The 18,081-nt window shown below is 37.4% G+C and overlaps 1 protein-coding gene across 2 annotated transcripts in view; it reads left to right on the forward strand.

Moving 5' to 3' along the window:
- Window positions 1–18,081, forward strand: part of KITLG (KIT ligand) — an 84,993-nt gene that overhangs the window by 48,318 nt on the left and 18,594 nt on the right. The window contains exons 4-6 of one of the 2 annotated variants that reach the window (XM_045779429.2): window positions 10,129–10,299; window positions 12,641–12,800; window positions 13,518–13,601. In XM_045779429.2, coding sequence (XP_045635385.1) covers window positions 10,129–10,299; window positions 12,641–12,800; window positions 13,518–13,601 — 415 coding nt within the window. The remainder of the gene's footprint in view (window positions 1–10,128; window positions 10,300–12,640; window positions 12,801–13,517; window positions 13,602–18,081) is intronic. The other variant, XM_045779430.2, reaches the window with a different exon arrangement.

Genomic DNA, 18,081 nt, shown 5'->3' on the forward strand with positions numbered 1-18,081 from the left:
TAGTCTAATCTTGTGAATCCTTGTACACATGAAAAAGGAATGTGAGAGCCAGAGAGAATGATTAAGATGTTGCAGTGTTGGCTTTGAAAATAGCGCAAGGAGCCACAGGCCAAGGGGTGCAGGTGGTCTCGAAAAGCTGGAAAAGGTGGGGCGCCTTGGTGGCTCAGTTGGTTAAGTGTCCTCCTTCAGCTCAGGTATGATCCCAGGGTCCTGGGATTGAGCCTGGGCTCTCTGCTTAGCAGGGAGTCTGCTTCTCCCTCTGCCTCTGCCCCTCCCCCAGGCCATGCTCTCTCTCGCTCTATCTCAAATAAATAAAATCTTAAATAAAATAAAAGCTGGAAAAGGCAAGGCAAGGAATTCTCCTCTAGAGCCCCTAAAAGAAAGCCAGCCCGCACGAACACCTTGATTTGAGCCTAGTAAGACCTGTTAGATTTCTGACCTCAGGAATGGTAAAATAATAAATTTGTGCTGTTTTAGGCCCACTAAGTTTGTGTAAACTAATATTTCATGTCTCTTTAGTCTGCTTTAAAAGTTCCTCAGCCTCTCTATGACATCGACATTTTTGAGTAACACAACCATCCCTTTTACGTAAAATGTGTATCTTTGAAACGTTTGATCGATGCTTCTTAATGATTATATTCAGATTATGTATTTCAAGCCATGATGCTACATAAATGATGAAACATCCTCAGGTTATCACACACCCATCTTCCCCTCAAGGTGCTCAAACAGATCCCCTGGTTAACGTGTTCCACTAGTTCTATGTATTTACCTATCAGCAACTCAAAAGCAATGTTTGAGGGAGATGTTTTAAGACCATGTCCAGTTCCTCATCAAAGTTTCTCCCCCAAATTTAGCATCTGTTGATGATTCTTACCTAAACCATTCTTTACTGTATGTCACATCAGTTTTTAATTATTTTTAAAGGCAAGGTTAAACAAGTCCTTGGGAATACGTAACATCGTTTCTAACCATAATCCTGCCGGCCGCCTTCCCTGGGCAGCACCCTTACCCGGGTGTGCAGGATTCCAATTCTCAACTCTTCCCGCCTTCTTTTGCCGGGCCCTGCTGCTTCTGGGCTCTTCCCATCTCCCTTGCCGTTCCAGGACTTCTCATTTGAGGTTTTGACTCTTCTTGAGTAGACAGCGTGATTAAACAAACACCTGGTGCGCCTGGGTGGCTCAGTTGTTAAGCATCTGCCTTCGGCTCAGGGCGTGATCCCAGCATACTGGGATCGAGCCCCACATCAGGCTCCTCCGCTGGGAGCCTGCTTCTCCCTCTCCCACTCCCCCTGCTTGTGTTCCCTCTCTTGCTGGCTGTCTCTCTCTCTGCTAAATAAATAAAAATCTTTAAAAAAACAAACACACACCTAATTATTTTACTCCTCCTTCTTCATATAGTTTGAATGTCTGTATGCCTGTAGCTCTTAGGAAACAGAAAAAAGGAGCTCCTTAAACAAGGCCTCCAAGACCCTCATGCTGTGCACCTTTGCAAATCCTCTTCCAGCCCCACGTCCTCACGTGTTCCCTGTGGCCCCTGTTCCTCTGCACATGACTTCCTGTGTACCTGGTCTGACCTTTGATTCCAGTAACTCCAGACTCTTGGTTTCGTTTTCACTTCTGTAAGGGAGGCTTCCTTTCCCTCCTTGATGAAGCCCAATCGTCCGGTTGGAAGCTGTCTTTGTGACCTTCTTCAAAGTAGCAGTTTTCCGTTTGTCGATTTATTTAATTGATAACCTTCCACTTAGACCTGTAAACTTCATGAGGGCTGGGATTGTCTGTGTTTGCTCTGTTTTATATCGTCAGTGCCTGACGACCAATAGGCACTTAATAAATATCTGCTGAGAGAAAGTGTACAAGGAAGGAGAAAAGTTCCCAGGTAATCTCTTGTTATTCTCCCGAGGCACAAATTTGACCTCAGTAGAGTCCACAAGACTGTGTCGCGGTGAGTGCCTGTAACCCCTCACACAATACCTGCACCTCAACATTACTGCTATCCTTTTTTTTGGATGTGTGTACATTTTATTAAAAATCTTATGCATAAGGTATTATGCAATTTTTAGGAATCATGGTTTCCTTGAGGCTTCTATGAAACTACTTTCACGGAGTCATTTCTGTATTCAAGGACTTTCTCATTGTTCCAGTGACTAAAGGCTGAATGCCAAATTCCTGAATCTGATGTTCATGACTCTTCATAATCTTGTCTCATCCTAACTGCCTCATCTTAATAGCCATTATTCCCCAACACACACCTGCCAGCCAGCAAGATGCATCCCTGCCTCCTAAAATTACCATGCTAATTCTCAACTCCAAGACTTTGCTCAGGGCTACCTCCCTTTGCCACAGATGCCCTTTCCTTTTCCATGCACTCATTCCAATTCTACCTGCAAAATCATGCAGTATCTTGCAGCTGAAAGCAAGCTCATGGTCCTCTCATTTAAGGTCAGGATGAGATCCCGCTTTCTCCCCGGGGCCGTTTTCTACTGTTCAAGCCCATGCCTTCTTCCCTGTATCATTTGGCCAGTAAAAACTGGCATTACCCCTGCTCTGCTTGGCTCGGGGGACACAGTGGTCAACAACACCAACATGGTGTCTGATCTGTGGACCTCACCTTTTAGTCCATCATCTCTGAATTTTTAGAGAATTTGTCCAGAAGCTATTCATTTTGAGTACCTGATCATATATTGCTTACAGAGCTGTTTAAAATTGTATGTATTATGTATTTGTCTCAAAGTGTTGTGAGAAATAAGATCGGAAAAGTCCAAGAGATAGAATATATACATTTGTCAAATGGTATCATTATTTGTTTTCTTTTTACTGTGTTTTATTTGTCTAAAGATTAGAGACCAAATCTTTCACTCCTCTGTATTTCTTCACCATTCAAGCAGGCAGGTGTTACTCAAAAACTGCTTACCAGTAAACATTTAACTGTTGGGAAAAAAATGTCCTGATTTCCAAATCTTGAAGGAGTCCATCTTATTTGTTTAGAGTTCTTTAGTTCTCCCTAACAGTAATGAATTGAAACTTAAGGAAGGAAAGGCGGGGGGGGATCCAGTTATAAGGATGCTGAAGAACAGCATTCTAATAAAAGGGCAAGGATGTGGCCAGGCTTCATGAAGGGACTCCAGCCAGGATTGGAAAACTACTGGGTTTTCCTTTTCCTCTCTCCAAGTCTCTGCATCTCTAATTTATTCTCTTCTGTGTAGAATTTGTGTTCCGTCATCTGGTGAAACGTGGCTACCCCACACTCCCAGCTTTATATATTTGCAGTTGTAGCACTGCTCAGAGACTGTTTAGTTTCTGTTATCTACCGGTTTGGGGGAGAGACTTCCGGCTGGTCCAACTGGCTTCCGGGTCTACCATCATCCAATCAGTTAGGGTCACAGGGCAAGTTCACTAGTAGGTATGGATCCTGAGGCTCAACCCCTATGATTAGTAGTTCTTCCTATAGAAATAGATTAAATCAGCCAAGTAGACACTGTACTTATCTACTTCTACCTCCCATATAATAATGTATTTATTAAAAATGAGTAAGTATAAAATGTTAAATGAACAAAATATAACATTAAATACTATTTTTAAGTGACCCTTTGTGTACTCAAACTACAGGGCCCATCTAATAATAAGTGATTATATTAAGACACTCTTCAGAATATCTAGACCATTACTGTCTGGTACAAACATAAGGGAAGCCGTATATGTAACCTTAAAAATTGTTCAGTAGCCACATTTTAAAAAAAGTAAAAAGGAACAAGGGAATAAGTAAAATAGTTTTTATTGCAGTACATCCAAAATAACATTTTACCTTATCAAATTAAATTGCATATTTAAATTTTTTTCATATTCAAAATCGACTATGTATTTCATATCTACAGCACAATTCAGTGTGCAGACATTAATATTTCATCAGAAATATTCATTCCATATTTAGATTTTCAAAAAATTTACGGTTGAAAGTGCAGATTCACATACTTAAGTTTTTCCAAATACACTTGAAAAGTTTTCCAGGCATGGGGCAGCCAGGTGGCTCAGTCGGTTGAGCATCTGACTCTTGATTTGGGCCCCAGTGGTGATCTCAGGGTTGTGAGATCGAGCCCCATGTGGCGCTCCATGCTCAGCGCAGAGTGTGCTTGAGATTCTCTCTCCCCTCCCTCCGTCCTTCCCTGTGCTTGCACGTGCTCTCCAAATAAATAAATTAAAAAAAAAAAAAAAACCTTTCTCCAGTCACTGAATAGTATTGATTTTTAACTTTAAACAAGTTAAGTAAAACTAAAATTTTAGTGCTTCCGTCAGGCTAGCCACATTTTGAGTGATAAGTAGCCACAGGGGCTAATAGCCCCAGTATTGGCTAGCACAGATTAGACAGAACCCATTATTTTATGGAGAAACATGAAGCTCTGAATAGATTAAGTGACTGGACTAAAATCACAAAGTGTGTTAACAGTTGGGACTAGACACCGAGCTTCTGGTTCATCACTTCTGCCCTTACCTCACCATGCTGTTCCTTCCTCACTGCGCTATTTTGTGTAGGGCTCAGGGACCATTTATAGGCCCGCCCTGGGAAACAACACATATTTATAGTGTTTGGGCTGATTACCATCTTAATCAGATTGAGGTTGCTACATGGCTTTAATTCAAGCAAGAAAATGAAAGATGCCTGAAGAGAATACTGAAGAGACCCAAATTAATTGTTCAGGGAGAAGACCCAAATAAATCATGACAAAACCCAGCTCCTCCAAAAGGGAGTTAAGATTTTAGAGATCCCACACCAGGATTGTGAGCACACACTGTTTTGCAAAGTGCTTTTATAGAAATGTTTGAAATTCGCCTGCCGTGGAATGTTTGAAAGTAGCAGGGGAGTGTCTGTTCTCCAGCCCTCAGAGTAAATACTAGAAGGAGAGTAAAGAAAGTCCACTAAAGGCAATTGGCATTTGCTGTTTGGTTGTGACAGTTGGCTCGGAGAAATTTATTTTCATCAGTATTACTCTGAGTTCATTGAAGTGACACAGAAGGAGCCATTTCCATCCCCCAGAGCTCCCTTAGTCGAGTCTAAGCACCAGTATGCCTGGTCCAGATGTGAGACCGCAAGACTCATGGTCAACCTGGCGGAAAAAGTACTGCAGCTGTATGTGCTTTGTACCACTGGTAAAAGAACGAGGTGAGTCTTGGTGTTCTCATGTTTGTTTTAAATTTATTGTACAACCTTGAACAAACCACTTCACGGCTCTAGGTCCTGGTTTTCCCATTTATGAAATTGGTGGGACTGGAGCAGGTGGTCTTCAGTATTCCTTCCAGATCTAAGCTATTGTGATTCTCAACTGCATGGCTCTAGGTTCTTTTGATTTCTCAGCCAGGAGGTGAATGCTGGAAGCACAAGAGGAAAGAAAGGAATGCTTTGTGCCCTGGGCGTTCATACCTCTGATTGTGGCTAGACTGAGGCTTGACACACACATATTAAAGCAAAGAAAACAAAAACAATCGAACTGGGCAGTGATGCTGGTAGTTAGAGTAGTCGGATTAGAAGACAGGGTGCACGCTTGTGACTATTCCTCAGAGGGCTCATGATTTATGAGTCCGTGCTTTTCTCCCTAAGAATCGCTAATGGATTCATGATCCCAACTCCTGTGTAGGGAACTTTCACAACATAGAGACCTACCTTAGGCCCACTAAGGAAGCACACAAGTATCTCTATACTTAACAACTACCAAATGGACAGTAGTGCCAAGTGTGTGCATGAGGAAATGTTACGTTTTGTCCAGTTTCACCCTCTAATTCCATAAAGCTCATGGTGACTGCTCTTAGGGACGCCCCCCCCCCCCCCGCATCTAAGACCGATGCAGAATAAATGTGTCAAATTCTTTCAGCTAATAAACCAGAACAACTTCTTGAATGAAGCAGGGGATGGAGAAAAGAAAAGCATGCCACACTGAGCAAGTCCCCAGGAAGTATGTGCAGCACACAGTTTCAGCCAGGGTCTCAAATGTATGGGTTCTGGGACTGCAGAGGTGTTATATCACATATCCTATATTTTCTGTTTTATATATCATATATGACCTATTTTAAATTTATGTGTGGTTTTAGAATGTGCATAGATATTTTCATTATTGCTCTTTGGAAGCAGTCCTATTCCTACTTAGTGTAGAATGCTTTCAAGTATAGTAGTTTCTGTATCTTTTATTTAATCATTTAGTTAAACATTAACTTGGTCATGGTGCTTTAAAATCCCGTAGGAGTTTACAGCTTTTAAACAAATCTTCAGTGGCGGTGGCATGGTCGCAGGTTAAGAATTAGCGAATGCACTGATGCAGTTAGCATTTTAGAATGATACATGTTACATAGGAACCGAAAGCGTGTTTTCCCAGTAGCCTTAGCCAGAGTTGCCGTAATTAACCCAGAAATGTAAGACGGAAGCTACCAAGAAAGAAGATAAGAAATTGAGAGTCTGGACTTAAGGAAACCCAGACAGATTTTCCTTTTCAAAGCAAGGAGTATATTTTGTTTTGTATGTATATTTAGGTGAATGGAACATTAAATTATATGTACAAGAATGTGAGGGGCACTTCTTTGGCCTCCTGTGTGGCTTTATCAGCTTTCCTAATTCTTCACATTCTTCTGCTAGTAAAATAGAGAATATTATTTGTATCTTACATTCTTCTGATGAGTGTTGTGAGTTAATATTTATACAGAACTATTTAAGTTTAAAATGGTCTCTCAAAGCTAAGGAATAGTGACAGTAATGCCTGTTATTAAGGCAAAGGGAAAAAATTACATTTGGGAAACTTACAGCCTTCAATCATCCATTTCCTAATCATAATCTTGGAAGAGTCGATAAGCGTATCTATTATCTCACAAATGAAATACTGAGTTTCCTGTGTTTTGTTCTCTTTGCAAATCATTGACTATATTTAATTAAAAAGAAAATATGAAACTGCTTGATGATCTAGTCAAAACTGGTTTTCTCCAATCCAGACAGGTCAAAACTGGCTGATATATTTTTTTTCAGCCTCAGATCTATCTTTAATAAATCCAAGAATCCTAAAAAGCTAACATGTAACTCTTTCAGCAAATTAATGAAAAGATAGAACTCTGAATTGATTATACAGCTTTTTCCAAGGAAATTTGGCAAGAATGAATAATGAATGAAATACAATTTACAAGAGGTTTAGAAGTGTGTTTTCAGCAGTGTAGTAGTACAGAAGCTCCTATCAGCTAGCAATGAATTCCTCATAATTTTTAAAGGGCAGATTTTGGGCTAAGAGTGGATTGTGAGATTTCCAGGATTTAACTGTAAGAAATTATAAGTTAGGCTTGAGAATTTTGCTGGAAAAAGTTGATTGCTTCAGCTGTTGATTAGGTATGTGAAAGCTGGGGACTGGTGGGGGACTGTGGGTGGCCGTGAGGGAGTCGTCATAGCTAAATAAGAACTTGAATACAGAATGCAAACACAGAGTTCAGCTGAAAATAGAGATAAACAGAAGTGGTGGCAGTAAGCACCCCAGAGTTCCCTGGTTTAAAAATAAGAAACCTATAAACAAAATCGTTTCTACTTTAACCACAAAAAAGAAAAAAAAAACCTGCTCACTTAAGGCTTCAAGACTGCAGAAACTAAAGGAGTACCTTTGTTCAAAATGGGAATATGATTTTGGTTCTTCTGTGTCAGAAGATCTGAGGGAAGGGGATAGGCAAGCAAATTTATTAAGTGGAGTGAAGACAGAGTTTAAAGAGACCAACACCTAGAATCTGCTTGCCACAGAAAAATTTGCACAATTACAACGGAATGAACTAATTGGGGAAGGCTGCCCTACCATATAAATGCTCTTCAAACAGTATTTGCAGTATGTGCTGTATCCCATATCCTAGGAAATCTGCCCCTTGCTGACAGGGCTGACTATCTAAAAGGGAATTATCATTGTTTAAATGGAGGGAGACTTGGAGAGCCATTCAGCCCCAAAGGAAAGACTGACATTTTGGAAAGAGACCTGTGAATGATGCAAATGTGAACTTACATGTGCTTAAGATAAGCACTGATTAAACAAAACAAAGAATCCATTCTGAACATACTTTGGAAACACACAGTCTTTGAGAACTTGGTTGATGAGTTGAGTGAAATGGCCTAATTGAACTAATTCCCATTTGGGGGTTTGTTTATTCTCCTTTTCTGAAGCTAGAGCCAACACTCCTGAAAGTTTTGAATGACATTTAGTGCTTCCAGGAATTGGGGCTTACCAATTCGTAGATAAACTGGTTTCCTTTTTGGCTGTGTTACATTAATTAAAACTGTTCTATTAAATGAATAGAAGATGGCCAGCCCCCTTGTATAATTTAGGATAAATTACTTGGCCTTCCCCCATAGAGATATTCTGCTGGTACAAAGAGAAATCAAGTTCAGTGGTTTGATTCATTTTACATGGCATGAGTCACTCCCTATGATTATAATATTTTTATTACAACAGAAGTTATTTTAAATTATTTAGGATCTTATAAGCCAAGGCAATTATTGCTATCCCCAATCTGATTTTCCTCACTTGTTACATTTTAGCAGAGTTTAAAAAAAAAAAAAAAATCAGAGCTTCTACTTAAAAGATCTTTATACAAGAAAACATAATGTTCAAATACACAAAGTATATGAACTTATTTTAAGTAATTATTTTAAGTTATGTTACACAAATTTAAAAAATAGAATAGATTTTAATAATACACATCAAGGAGATTTTTTTCTAGTAATCTAAACCTTTATTGGCCCAGAGCCATTTATAACAGAGGCTGGCAAACTATACCCTGTAGTCCAGATCCAATCCGCTGCCTGATTTTATACGGCCAGCCAGCTGAGATTGGTTTTTACAGATGAACATTTGCCGTCGATGTGATAATAGAGAATACTTTGAAACCCTGCTAACCAAAATGTTGACCCAAAATAACGAATTCCATTCTTCTTGGTAAACTTCTATTACAAAAGATTAAATTTGATTATTATGCAAAAGACATTATATTTATTACTACATTTTAATTTTGTAATAAAAGTTGTAGAAATTTGCTTTCTCTGTATATATGTACCTACATAATATCCTTTATTTTTGCCTCTTGGCATGCAAAGCCTAAAATATTGATTTTTTAGCCCTTTACAGAACATGTGGTCCCCTGACGCAGAGGATTTTTTCTCATTTTTTATTCACTCATGCATCTGTTCAACAAATAGTTTCTGAGCAACTTTTCACAAGCCACAGACACTGTTCTAGGCCATATTAAAAAAAAAAATACTGCCTTCATAAAACTTACATTCAAATTATGTACATTATCTCCTTACAACTACCTTGTTCTGTTATTCCTGTTCTATAGAGAGGGTCAGAGAATTTATGCAGCTTGCCTGGAGTTTCTCAGCCAGAATCGATCCCAGTTTGACCTGACTGTACATATTTGAGCTTCTCGCCAACGGCAGGGCTAGCTCCATGGGCAAGGCTCCGTGCTTGGTGTAAAGCTCCGCTGTCACCGTCTTGTCATGATTCATTACTGAACACATTTTTGAACAATAAATACATTATCATTTTGCACTTGGCTCCACAAATTATGTCGCTGGTCCTGCTGCTAAGGCAAAAGTGCTTCTCTCAGACCACGTTCCTGCCAGGACTGTTGTTTTTTAAACATCCACATGAATTTATCTATGAAGAAGCCTTGGAATCTATCAAGTACTTCGGGAAAATAAGCTATTTTTAATCCGTTGTTTCATATTCCAGTTCACCAAAGACTGCAAGTCCTTGAGGTCTAGGACTCCCCCCTACAATGATTTTTTTTTTCTAACTCCCTCAGCATAAAGCTTTTCTAAATACAGTGTGAGTAAAGGGAGTAGACCTTGTCAAGGGTGAGACTTGGCTCCATCTTTAATTTACTTCCATGGAAGAGCAACATTCTTTACCGTCAATACTTTGGTCAGGTCTTTATTCATTTGCAAATTTCGAAGCAGGTGTTAAATCTGAGTTAAAAAAAAAAAAAACACAAGAACTGACCTATTCTGATATAAGGAAGTTCTTTGTCCAGCAGCAACTGAAACATTAATGTCTTTGAAGCAGCGTGCTCCAAGTTTACTGTATTTACAATAGATTCCTTTATCTTCCTTTCTTTCATTTTCTTGCAGCCTAGTCATTGTTGGATAAGCGTGATGGTGGAACAGTTGTCAGTCAGCTTAACTGATCTTCTGGACAAATTTTCAAATATTTCTGAAGGCTTGAGTAATTACTCTATCATAGACAAACTTGTGAAAATAGTGGATGACCTTGTGGAGTGCATGGAAGAACACTCATTTGAGGTAACTTTGTATTCCTTGGGATTGCTTCTTACTGCTCTTCTCTAAGACCTATGCTGATTGCTGGTGGCAAGGGTGGTGGCGTCTTTGTGAAATTTTTAAATTTTTTTTAAGGTGAGCACAGAAAATAGGTGGTCATAGTCACACGGCAATGATACATTAAGGCTTAGATGTCACTTAATATAAAAAAAATTTATTCACACAACAATGTAAGAAAATAGCCTTTTATTTCACGAGTGAAGTCCTCATCACCCACCTTTTAGATTACAAATGTTCATTTACCTTTAAATGGAAAATTACCTATAATGAACAGTCAGACTTGCCCTCCTAGCCACAGTAAGCATGTTGCAATGATGAAGTGCACCTTAACATCTCCAGGTCATTGGCTGGTTAGCTGTCACCAGCTTCAGAATGTGGGCCTGGCAATGCTTTGAGATCGAAGTGTACGGACGAGGCAGTGTGCAGAGATTAACAAGAGGTGTGAGAGTTCAAATCCTGACTCGGTCACCAGTTACTTTTGTGAACTTAACGTCTCTGTGTTCACTTTCTTTATGCCTAGAATGAGGACAGTGACAGGATCCACCTCGTGGAGCTGACGTCAGGTGACTTGTGATCAGTGCCTTAGTACCATGTCTGGCAAAATAAATCTTAATACACATGTTTATGATTATTTTAGAATACCACATCTATAATAAACTAGGTCTTAGGAGACCTGCTTAGGCACAGAGTTCACAATTCAGCGTCTACCCCACAGGCCTTCTAGATGTTTAAACCCAAGGTTTTAAGCATGATTCTGTACTCTGCAACTTAAATACTTCTTCTCATCCAAATTCCAGTTTCTCTTCAAGACCCAATAGCTGTCCCGTTTGTGTTCAAACTCAGAATTCTTACCATACTAAGAGCCTCCTCACTGCATTTCATCACTTTTATTGCTTTACTTTCTCATTTCTAAATTAGTGTGTCTTACAGTCTGTGACAGAGTTAACATGTCTTTTTATATCGTATTGGTACAAATAGTGTTCTGATGGCAATAAGAGGTAGAGGTCACAAAAAGTAGGGCATATGAGGAACAGTGTCATGAAGGAAATAATCCACCCACTGGGGCTTGAAAGATGAGTTAGTGTTAGGTAAATAGTGATGTCAGGAAGAGCATCCCAAATACCAGAGAATATACACTTACTAATCCTGGCACTAGAACCCAGGTGGTGTTTCTCCGTTGTTTTGGAGATGGAGCTACTATGTATAAAGCACTTAGTGCGGTACATACCAAGTGCTACATAGGTGTTATTACCTACTTTTATTTACAGATAACCATGCATGCATGAATTCCTAAAATATAGTTTTCTGGTTTGCTTTCTTGGGGAATTTCTAGAAATTAATCATGTTCTTTATTCTTTTGAACTCAGTTCTTTTGCTCAGCATTATGTTTATAAGATATAACCACCACTTTGAAGCATATAGCTGAAATTAAGCTTTTCCTGCTTATAGAGTTGACTTAATATACCAATATTTATTAAACCACTCTTCTTTTTCATTTTTTTAAATTTAAATTCAACTGACCAACATATAGTACATCATTAGTTTCAGATGTAGAGTTCAGTAAATCATCAGTTGGTTATAACACCCAGTGCTCATCACATCACATGCCCTCCTTAATGCCCATCACCCAGTCACCTCACCTCCAGCAACCCTCAGTTGGTTTCCTGTAGTTAAGAGTCTCTCATGATTAAACCACTCTTCTGTTGTTTGATGTAAGTGTTATATAACACTATTGCTAAGAACTTTCTGGTATGTCTCCTGGTGCATCTGTGCAAGAGCGTCTCTAGAGTATTCACCTAAAAGTGGAATTTCTGGGTTACAAAATGGGCACATGTCCAACCTTATTAGATGGTACCAAATGCACCAATTTATCTCATTCCACCAGTGTATGAGAGTCCCCCTGGTGCCATATTCTTGCCAATATTTAGTATCATCAGACTTTTTCATTTTGGGCTATTTGGAGCATGTGTTACAGAGGGTTTTTTTTTTTTTTTAATGAGGAATAATTATTTTAATAAGCATCTCTAAAGAACAGTGTCTCTAATTTGTTGCTACCATTAGTTTGTTTTGGTTTTCTATTCACCTTACCCCCACCACCACTCCATTCCTTTATCTGGAGTTGAGCTCCAGACCAAACTGGATGGGATCACTATCTTACAGTACCAATTTGTATTATGTGTGTTAAAACAGTCGTCTGAAAGCGTTAGTTTTACTTGAATCTTTGGGGGGCATATTGATAGTTTTTTACCTTGACATCAGTTAAATCTGTAAACTATCTGAAAAATATAATCCTGTTTTCTTCTAGAATGTAAAAAAATCACCTAAAAGCCCAGAACTCAGGCATTTTACCCCTGAAGAATTCTTCAGAATTTTTAATAGATCCATTGATGCCCTCAAGGACTTGGAGACGGTGGCATCTAAAAGTAGTGAATGTGTGGTCTCTTCAACATTAAGTCCTGAAAAAGGTAAGACATAAGCATTTCCAATTTAAATGTCAAAAGTAAGCTTGAATCTTGTATGTATAGGTAAGAATCTACCTCTGACTCAAATATATGTGTAGCTAGAGAAAGATATATGTGTATATGTCTAATATAAAGACATATATCAATGGCATGAAGGAAGTGATCAGTTGATTTGTTGGTTTTCAAACCAAAGCAACAGTCATCATTTTCAAATATAAGAATTTTGTGTGGGTAAACAATATGGGAGATAGTGACTCATTTTTTATCTGATATTTGCTAGTATTGTGTAGTGTATGTTATTCTTCATTTCCAGTTTTCTTAATGTCCCCTTTTCAAATCTTTTCCTTAAGGTCTACCTCTGAGTCATGAATTCTGATCTTCACCAGTTACTCTGTATTGAGACCTTTTTTTCCCCACTGGGTCCCTGTAGTACAAAATCTACTTCCATTGTTTTTTTTTTTTTTTTTTTAAGACTAATTACCAACAATTTGTGTTATATTTATTAACATATGTAGGCAATGAATCTTTGTTCTATAAAGTGACCGTGATGAACTTAATAAAAATAGAACAGGACCCAGTAAGAAATAAATAGGATCTGAATAATCAAAATTTGGGGAGCAGACCTTGAAAGAACTCTGGTATTGCACTTCAACCTTTTGCACACTCTGTAATTTATGTAAATCACCATGCAACACTGACACATTATTGCTTTCTATTTAGATTCCAGAGTCAGTGTCACAAAACCATTTATGTTACCCCCTGTTGCAGCCAGCTCCCTTAGGAATGACAGCAGTAGCAGTAATAGTAAGTACATACATCTGATTTAATGCATGCATGGCTCCAATTAGCACCTATGGGAGTATTGCATGGGCTTTAAAGGAAATTTCTGCAATTATTACTATTAATACTGTTCTGTTACTGTTCTTCCTGTTATGGCCTTCCTGAGAATTAAATATTAGGTTTGTATGTAAGTGATGAATCACTAAAGTCTATTCCTAAAATCAATATTACACTATGTTAACTAACTAGAATTCAAATAAAATTTGGGGGTGCCTGGGTGGCTCAGTTGCTTAAGCGTCTGACTCTTGGTTTTGCTGAGGTCCTGATTGCAGGGCTGTGAGATTGAGCCCCACTTGGGCTCCTCACTCAGTGTGGGGTCTGCTTGAGATTCTCTCTCCCTCTCCCTCTGCCCCTCCTGCTTGTGTGCTCTCTCTCTCTCAAATAAATAAATCTTTAAAAAAAATTTTTTTTAAATAAAAGGTTTGTAGAAATGGGTTTCCCTACAACTCAAGATGATCTTTAGAGAATTGGGTCAAAATCTGCTAAGATTATTTTAAGTAAGTCATATAATTACTTTTAGAAATATGTTTTAAGCTTTATTCATTGTCAATATATTTTTGTGGAATTGCCTGACAAAAATGGAATTTTAAAATTGAAAGTACAGATGTTGGTTGTATAGAGTTCCAAGGATATTTTCAGTTTTGTATATATCAGTATTTACTATTCTGTATTTGTACATATGATGATTTTATTTACTATAAAATTATGTTAGAGGAGAATATTTTTCTTTGCCTGAAATTTCTGTCCTCTTTGACTAAGAACCCAATTTCCTGGAAGTCTAATGTCCTCTTTTCAAATACAGGCAAGGTTATTATAAAGGTCATTGGATTTTACTAAATATTCTGATCCTCTAGTTTCATGGAAGCTGTAGAAGGAAAAAAAAATCGTCCTATGATCTTCGCTAAGAAAGTCATCCCTTAAGACTTAGTAATGGGGCACTGTCATATGTTCAGGGACATAGAGGACCTACGAATAAAAAGGAGTAATCGATTTAGTACAAATCCACAAGAGCAATTCTGCAATTCAGAAATTTTTTAAAAACCTCTAAAATCCATTTGTTTTGGAATTTTTGCCACCAAAACCTGACCTGACCTAAGCTAAGCTAAGGCTGTTTGTAGTCTTTTTCCTTCTAAAAGTGAATATTTAAAGGTTTCACTACTGAAATACGGTGTTTGATTACAGTGTGCTACCGAGACTTCACTGAGGATATTATATACAATATCTGTAGACAGAACCTTCTAAAATCTGAAATTCTGAAACAGAGAACACATCAGATCTGAAAAGTTTTAAAAAAGGACTGTGTGTTAGCCAGTTAAGGTCTTTCTTACTAACTCCTGATTTTATTTTACTAATCTTTTCAAAGATGCAACCTCTGGCTTAATTTATATTTCATTGATTTCTAATATTTATTATTTCCTTCTTTTTACTTTGGGTTTAGTTCAGCTAAGTTGTAGCTGAAGTTCTTAAGGTAGAAAAATTTAATTTGTGATTTAAACCATTCTAATTTTCTGATATAAGCACTTAAAGTTATAAATTTTCATGTAAACAACTTTAGTTGCATCCCACACACTTTGATATGTTGTGTTTCCATTATTATTTCTTTAAAAATATTTTTTAATTCTCCATGTGATTTCTTCTTTGATTCATGGGCAATATAAAAGTGGGTTATTTAATGTCTAAACGTGGTTTTTCTGGATATCTTGTTGGTTTCTAAATCCTATTGTCAGAAAACATACATTGTAATCTTTCAAAATTTATTGAAACTTATGTGTATCATTCAAATATCAAGTGTAGCATTCTCAAATTTGGTCAAAATGGCTGATAGTGTTTAGATCTTCTATATGCTTAATTTTTTTGTCTAATTTTTTATCAATTACTAAGAGGAGAATTAAAAATCTTTTGCTTGTGGATTTGGCCATTTCTCCTTCGTTTATGAGTTTTTCACTTCCTATATTTTGGAGCTATCTTATTAGGTGGTTATAGATTGCTTATTGTTATAGGTTCCCTGATTAACAGACCTTTATATTGTTAGTGAAATATTCATCATTACCTCTGCTAGAATTCTTTGTCTTGAAGTGTATTTTGTCTACATTAGTGGAGCCAGTTTTTCTTATGCTTACTATTTTCATGGTATACCTTTCTTCAACCTTCTGTCTTTATTTTTAAAGAACATCTCTGGTAGACAGTATATAGTTGGGCCTTGCTATTTTAGCTAGGCTGTCTTTGACTTTTCATTAGAGTGTTTTATCCATTTATATTTAATACAGTTATTGGTATGGTTGGATTTGGGCCTACCATTTTGTTTCCTATTTGCCTCATTTGTTTATTTCTCCTTCGCAGGTTGATTTGGGGTTATTTTTTTTATTATTATTTTCAACAGATCTCTGCATTATTTTATGGTTGTTTTAGGAATTACAATATACATCTTGCATTGTTCTACTTAATATTGTAGCACTTAAGCAAAAATATGAGAATCATCTTTTGTGCTATGTTGACATGTAGATCTACATAGGTTATAAGCCTCATAGGTTATAAGTCTTATAATCATTGCTTTAAACTATCCTATGTCTTTTTTAAAAAGCAAAAGAAAATAGTTGTCTTTTATATTTACCCACATATTATTTCTTAAACTCTGCATACCCTCTTGTAAGCCCAACTTTCCATCTAGTAATTAATTCCTTTCAGGCTAAACAACTTCCTTTAGTATTTCTCATAGTGTAAATCTACTGGCAACAACATCTTTTTTCTTTTTTCTGTGCTGGACATGGAGCCTACTTAAGAAAAAAATGTCTTCAGTATTGTAGGTGCTTCTTACTAGATATGGAATTTGGGGTTCACAGAATTTTTTTTCCCATCCTTTAAAGATGTCACTCAATTGTCTTCCTGCTTTTGTTTCTGACAAAAAGGCATCCAGAGTTTGTATTTGTTCTCATATGTACTGGGTCATTTCCCCTCTTCTGTGTAATAGCTTGACTAAGATATGCCTAGGACTGGGGGTTTTGCTTTTTGTCAAGTTTCTTTGGCATATAAGTGTATTTACCCCAAAATTTGGGGAAAATTTGTCCATAACTTTTTCAAATATTTTTCATTTTTTTCTAAGAAGAATCGCACATAGTATAATCACACACATACCAGTCACATGTGTATTAGGTAGTTTGATAATTGTCTCACAGATCACGGAGGTTTTGTTCAGATTTTTTTCCCTCTCCTCAGTCTCTCTGTTCACCAAAATGCATAATTTCTATTTACTTGTTTTCAAGTTTCCTGGCTCTTCTGCCATCTGTAAGCTGTTGAACTTTTCATCCAGTACTTTTTTTTTTCTAATTTTTTTTTAGACCAGTTTATGGTTCATAGGAAAATTGAGGGAAAGGTACAGAGATTTCCCACACACCCCCTGTCCACACCCATGTGCAGCTTCTCCTGTTATCAGCATTCCCCACAGAGAGGTACCTTTGTTAAAATTGATAAACCTTCATGGACACATCATAACCATTCAAAATGCCTGTTTTATGTAGGGTTCACTCTTGGTGCTGTACATTCTATGGGTTTGGATCTAGTACATTTTTTCATTGCTAAGTTTGTATTTTGTATTCTAGAATTTGCATCTAATTCTTTTTACATTTTCCTGCTGAGATTTTCCATCTGCATATTCATTATGATAATTTTTTTTCTTTTTGGCCCCTGGATATACAGTTGACCTTTGAACAACAAGAGTTTGAACCATGTGGGTTGCCTTATACACAGATTTTTACAGTACTATAAATGTATTTTCTCATGATTTTCTTAACATTTTCTTTAGATTAAGAACACAGTATATTATATATAACATACAAAATATGTGCTAATTGTTATTGGTAAGGCTTCCAGTCAACAGTAGGCTATTAGTAGTTAAGTTTTAGGGGAGTCGAAGTTATATGTAGATTTCAACTGTGCAGGAAGTTGGTGTTCTAACCCCGGCATTGTTCAAGGGTCAACTGTAGTTCTAAATTTCTGAAGTATTTGTCTCCTAATCTCAACATCTCGGGTCACCTCAGGGTTGGTGTGTATTGACTGCTTTTTTCCCCCTGATTATGGATCACATTTCCTTTTAAATGGCTAGTAATTTTTGAATACATGCTGGATATTGTGGATAGTATGTTTACAAGAATGCAGATTTTGTAGCATTTCTTTAGAGACTTGAGTTTTGTACAGATAGGCAGTTCAGTTAGTGGCAGATTATATTTATTTTCCTTCCCAGTCTTGTTTTTAAGCTTTCTTAGAGGGAAGGGAGAGAGTAGGCTTATTTCTAAGGCATGGAATTTCTGAGATAGCTCTTGAGTGCCTAGAAAATCTTCCCATTCTTGTCAGAACTCCTTTGTCTCTGTCAAGGTCATACCTTCCCAGGTATTGTTCATTGCCAGGTTTTGTGAAGTCTCTTCCTTTGCATGTACAGTTTATTTTTTTA

Source organism: Ursus americanus, chromosome 17 (assembly GCF_024610735.1).
Source record: "Ursus americanus isolate L20-20 chromosome 17, mUrsAme1.1.p, whole genome shotgun sequence".
In the NCBI taxonomy this organism is placed as follows: Eukaryota; Metazoa; Chordata; class Mammalia; order Carnivora; family Ursidae; genus Ursus; species Ursus americanus.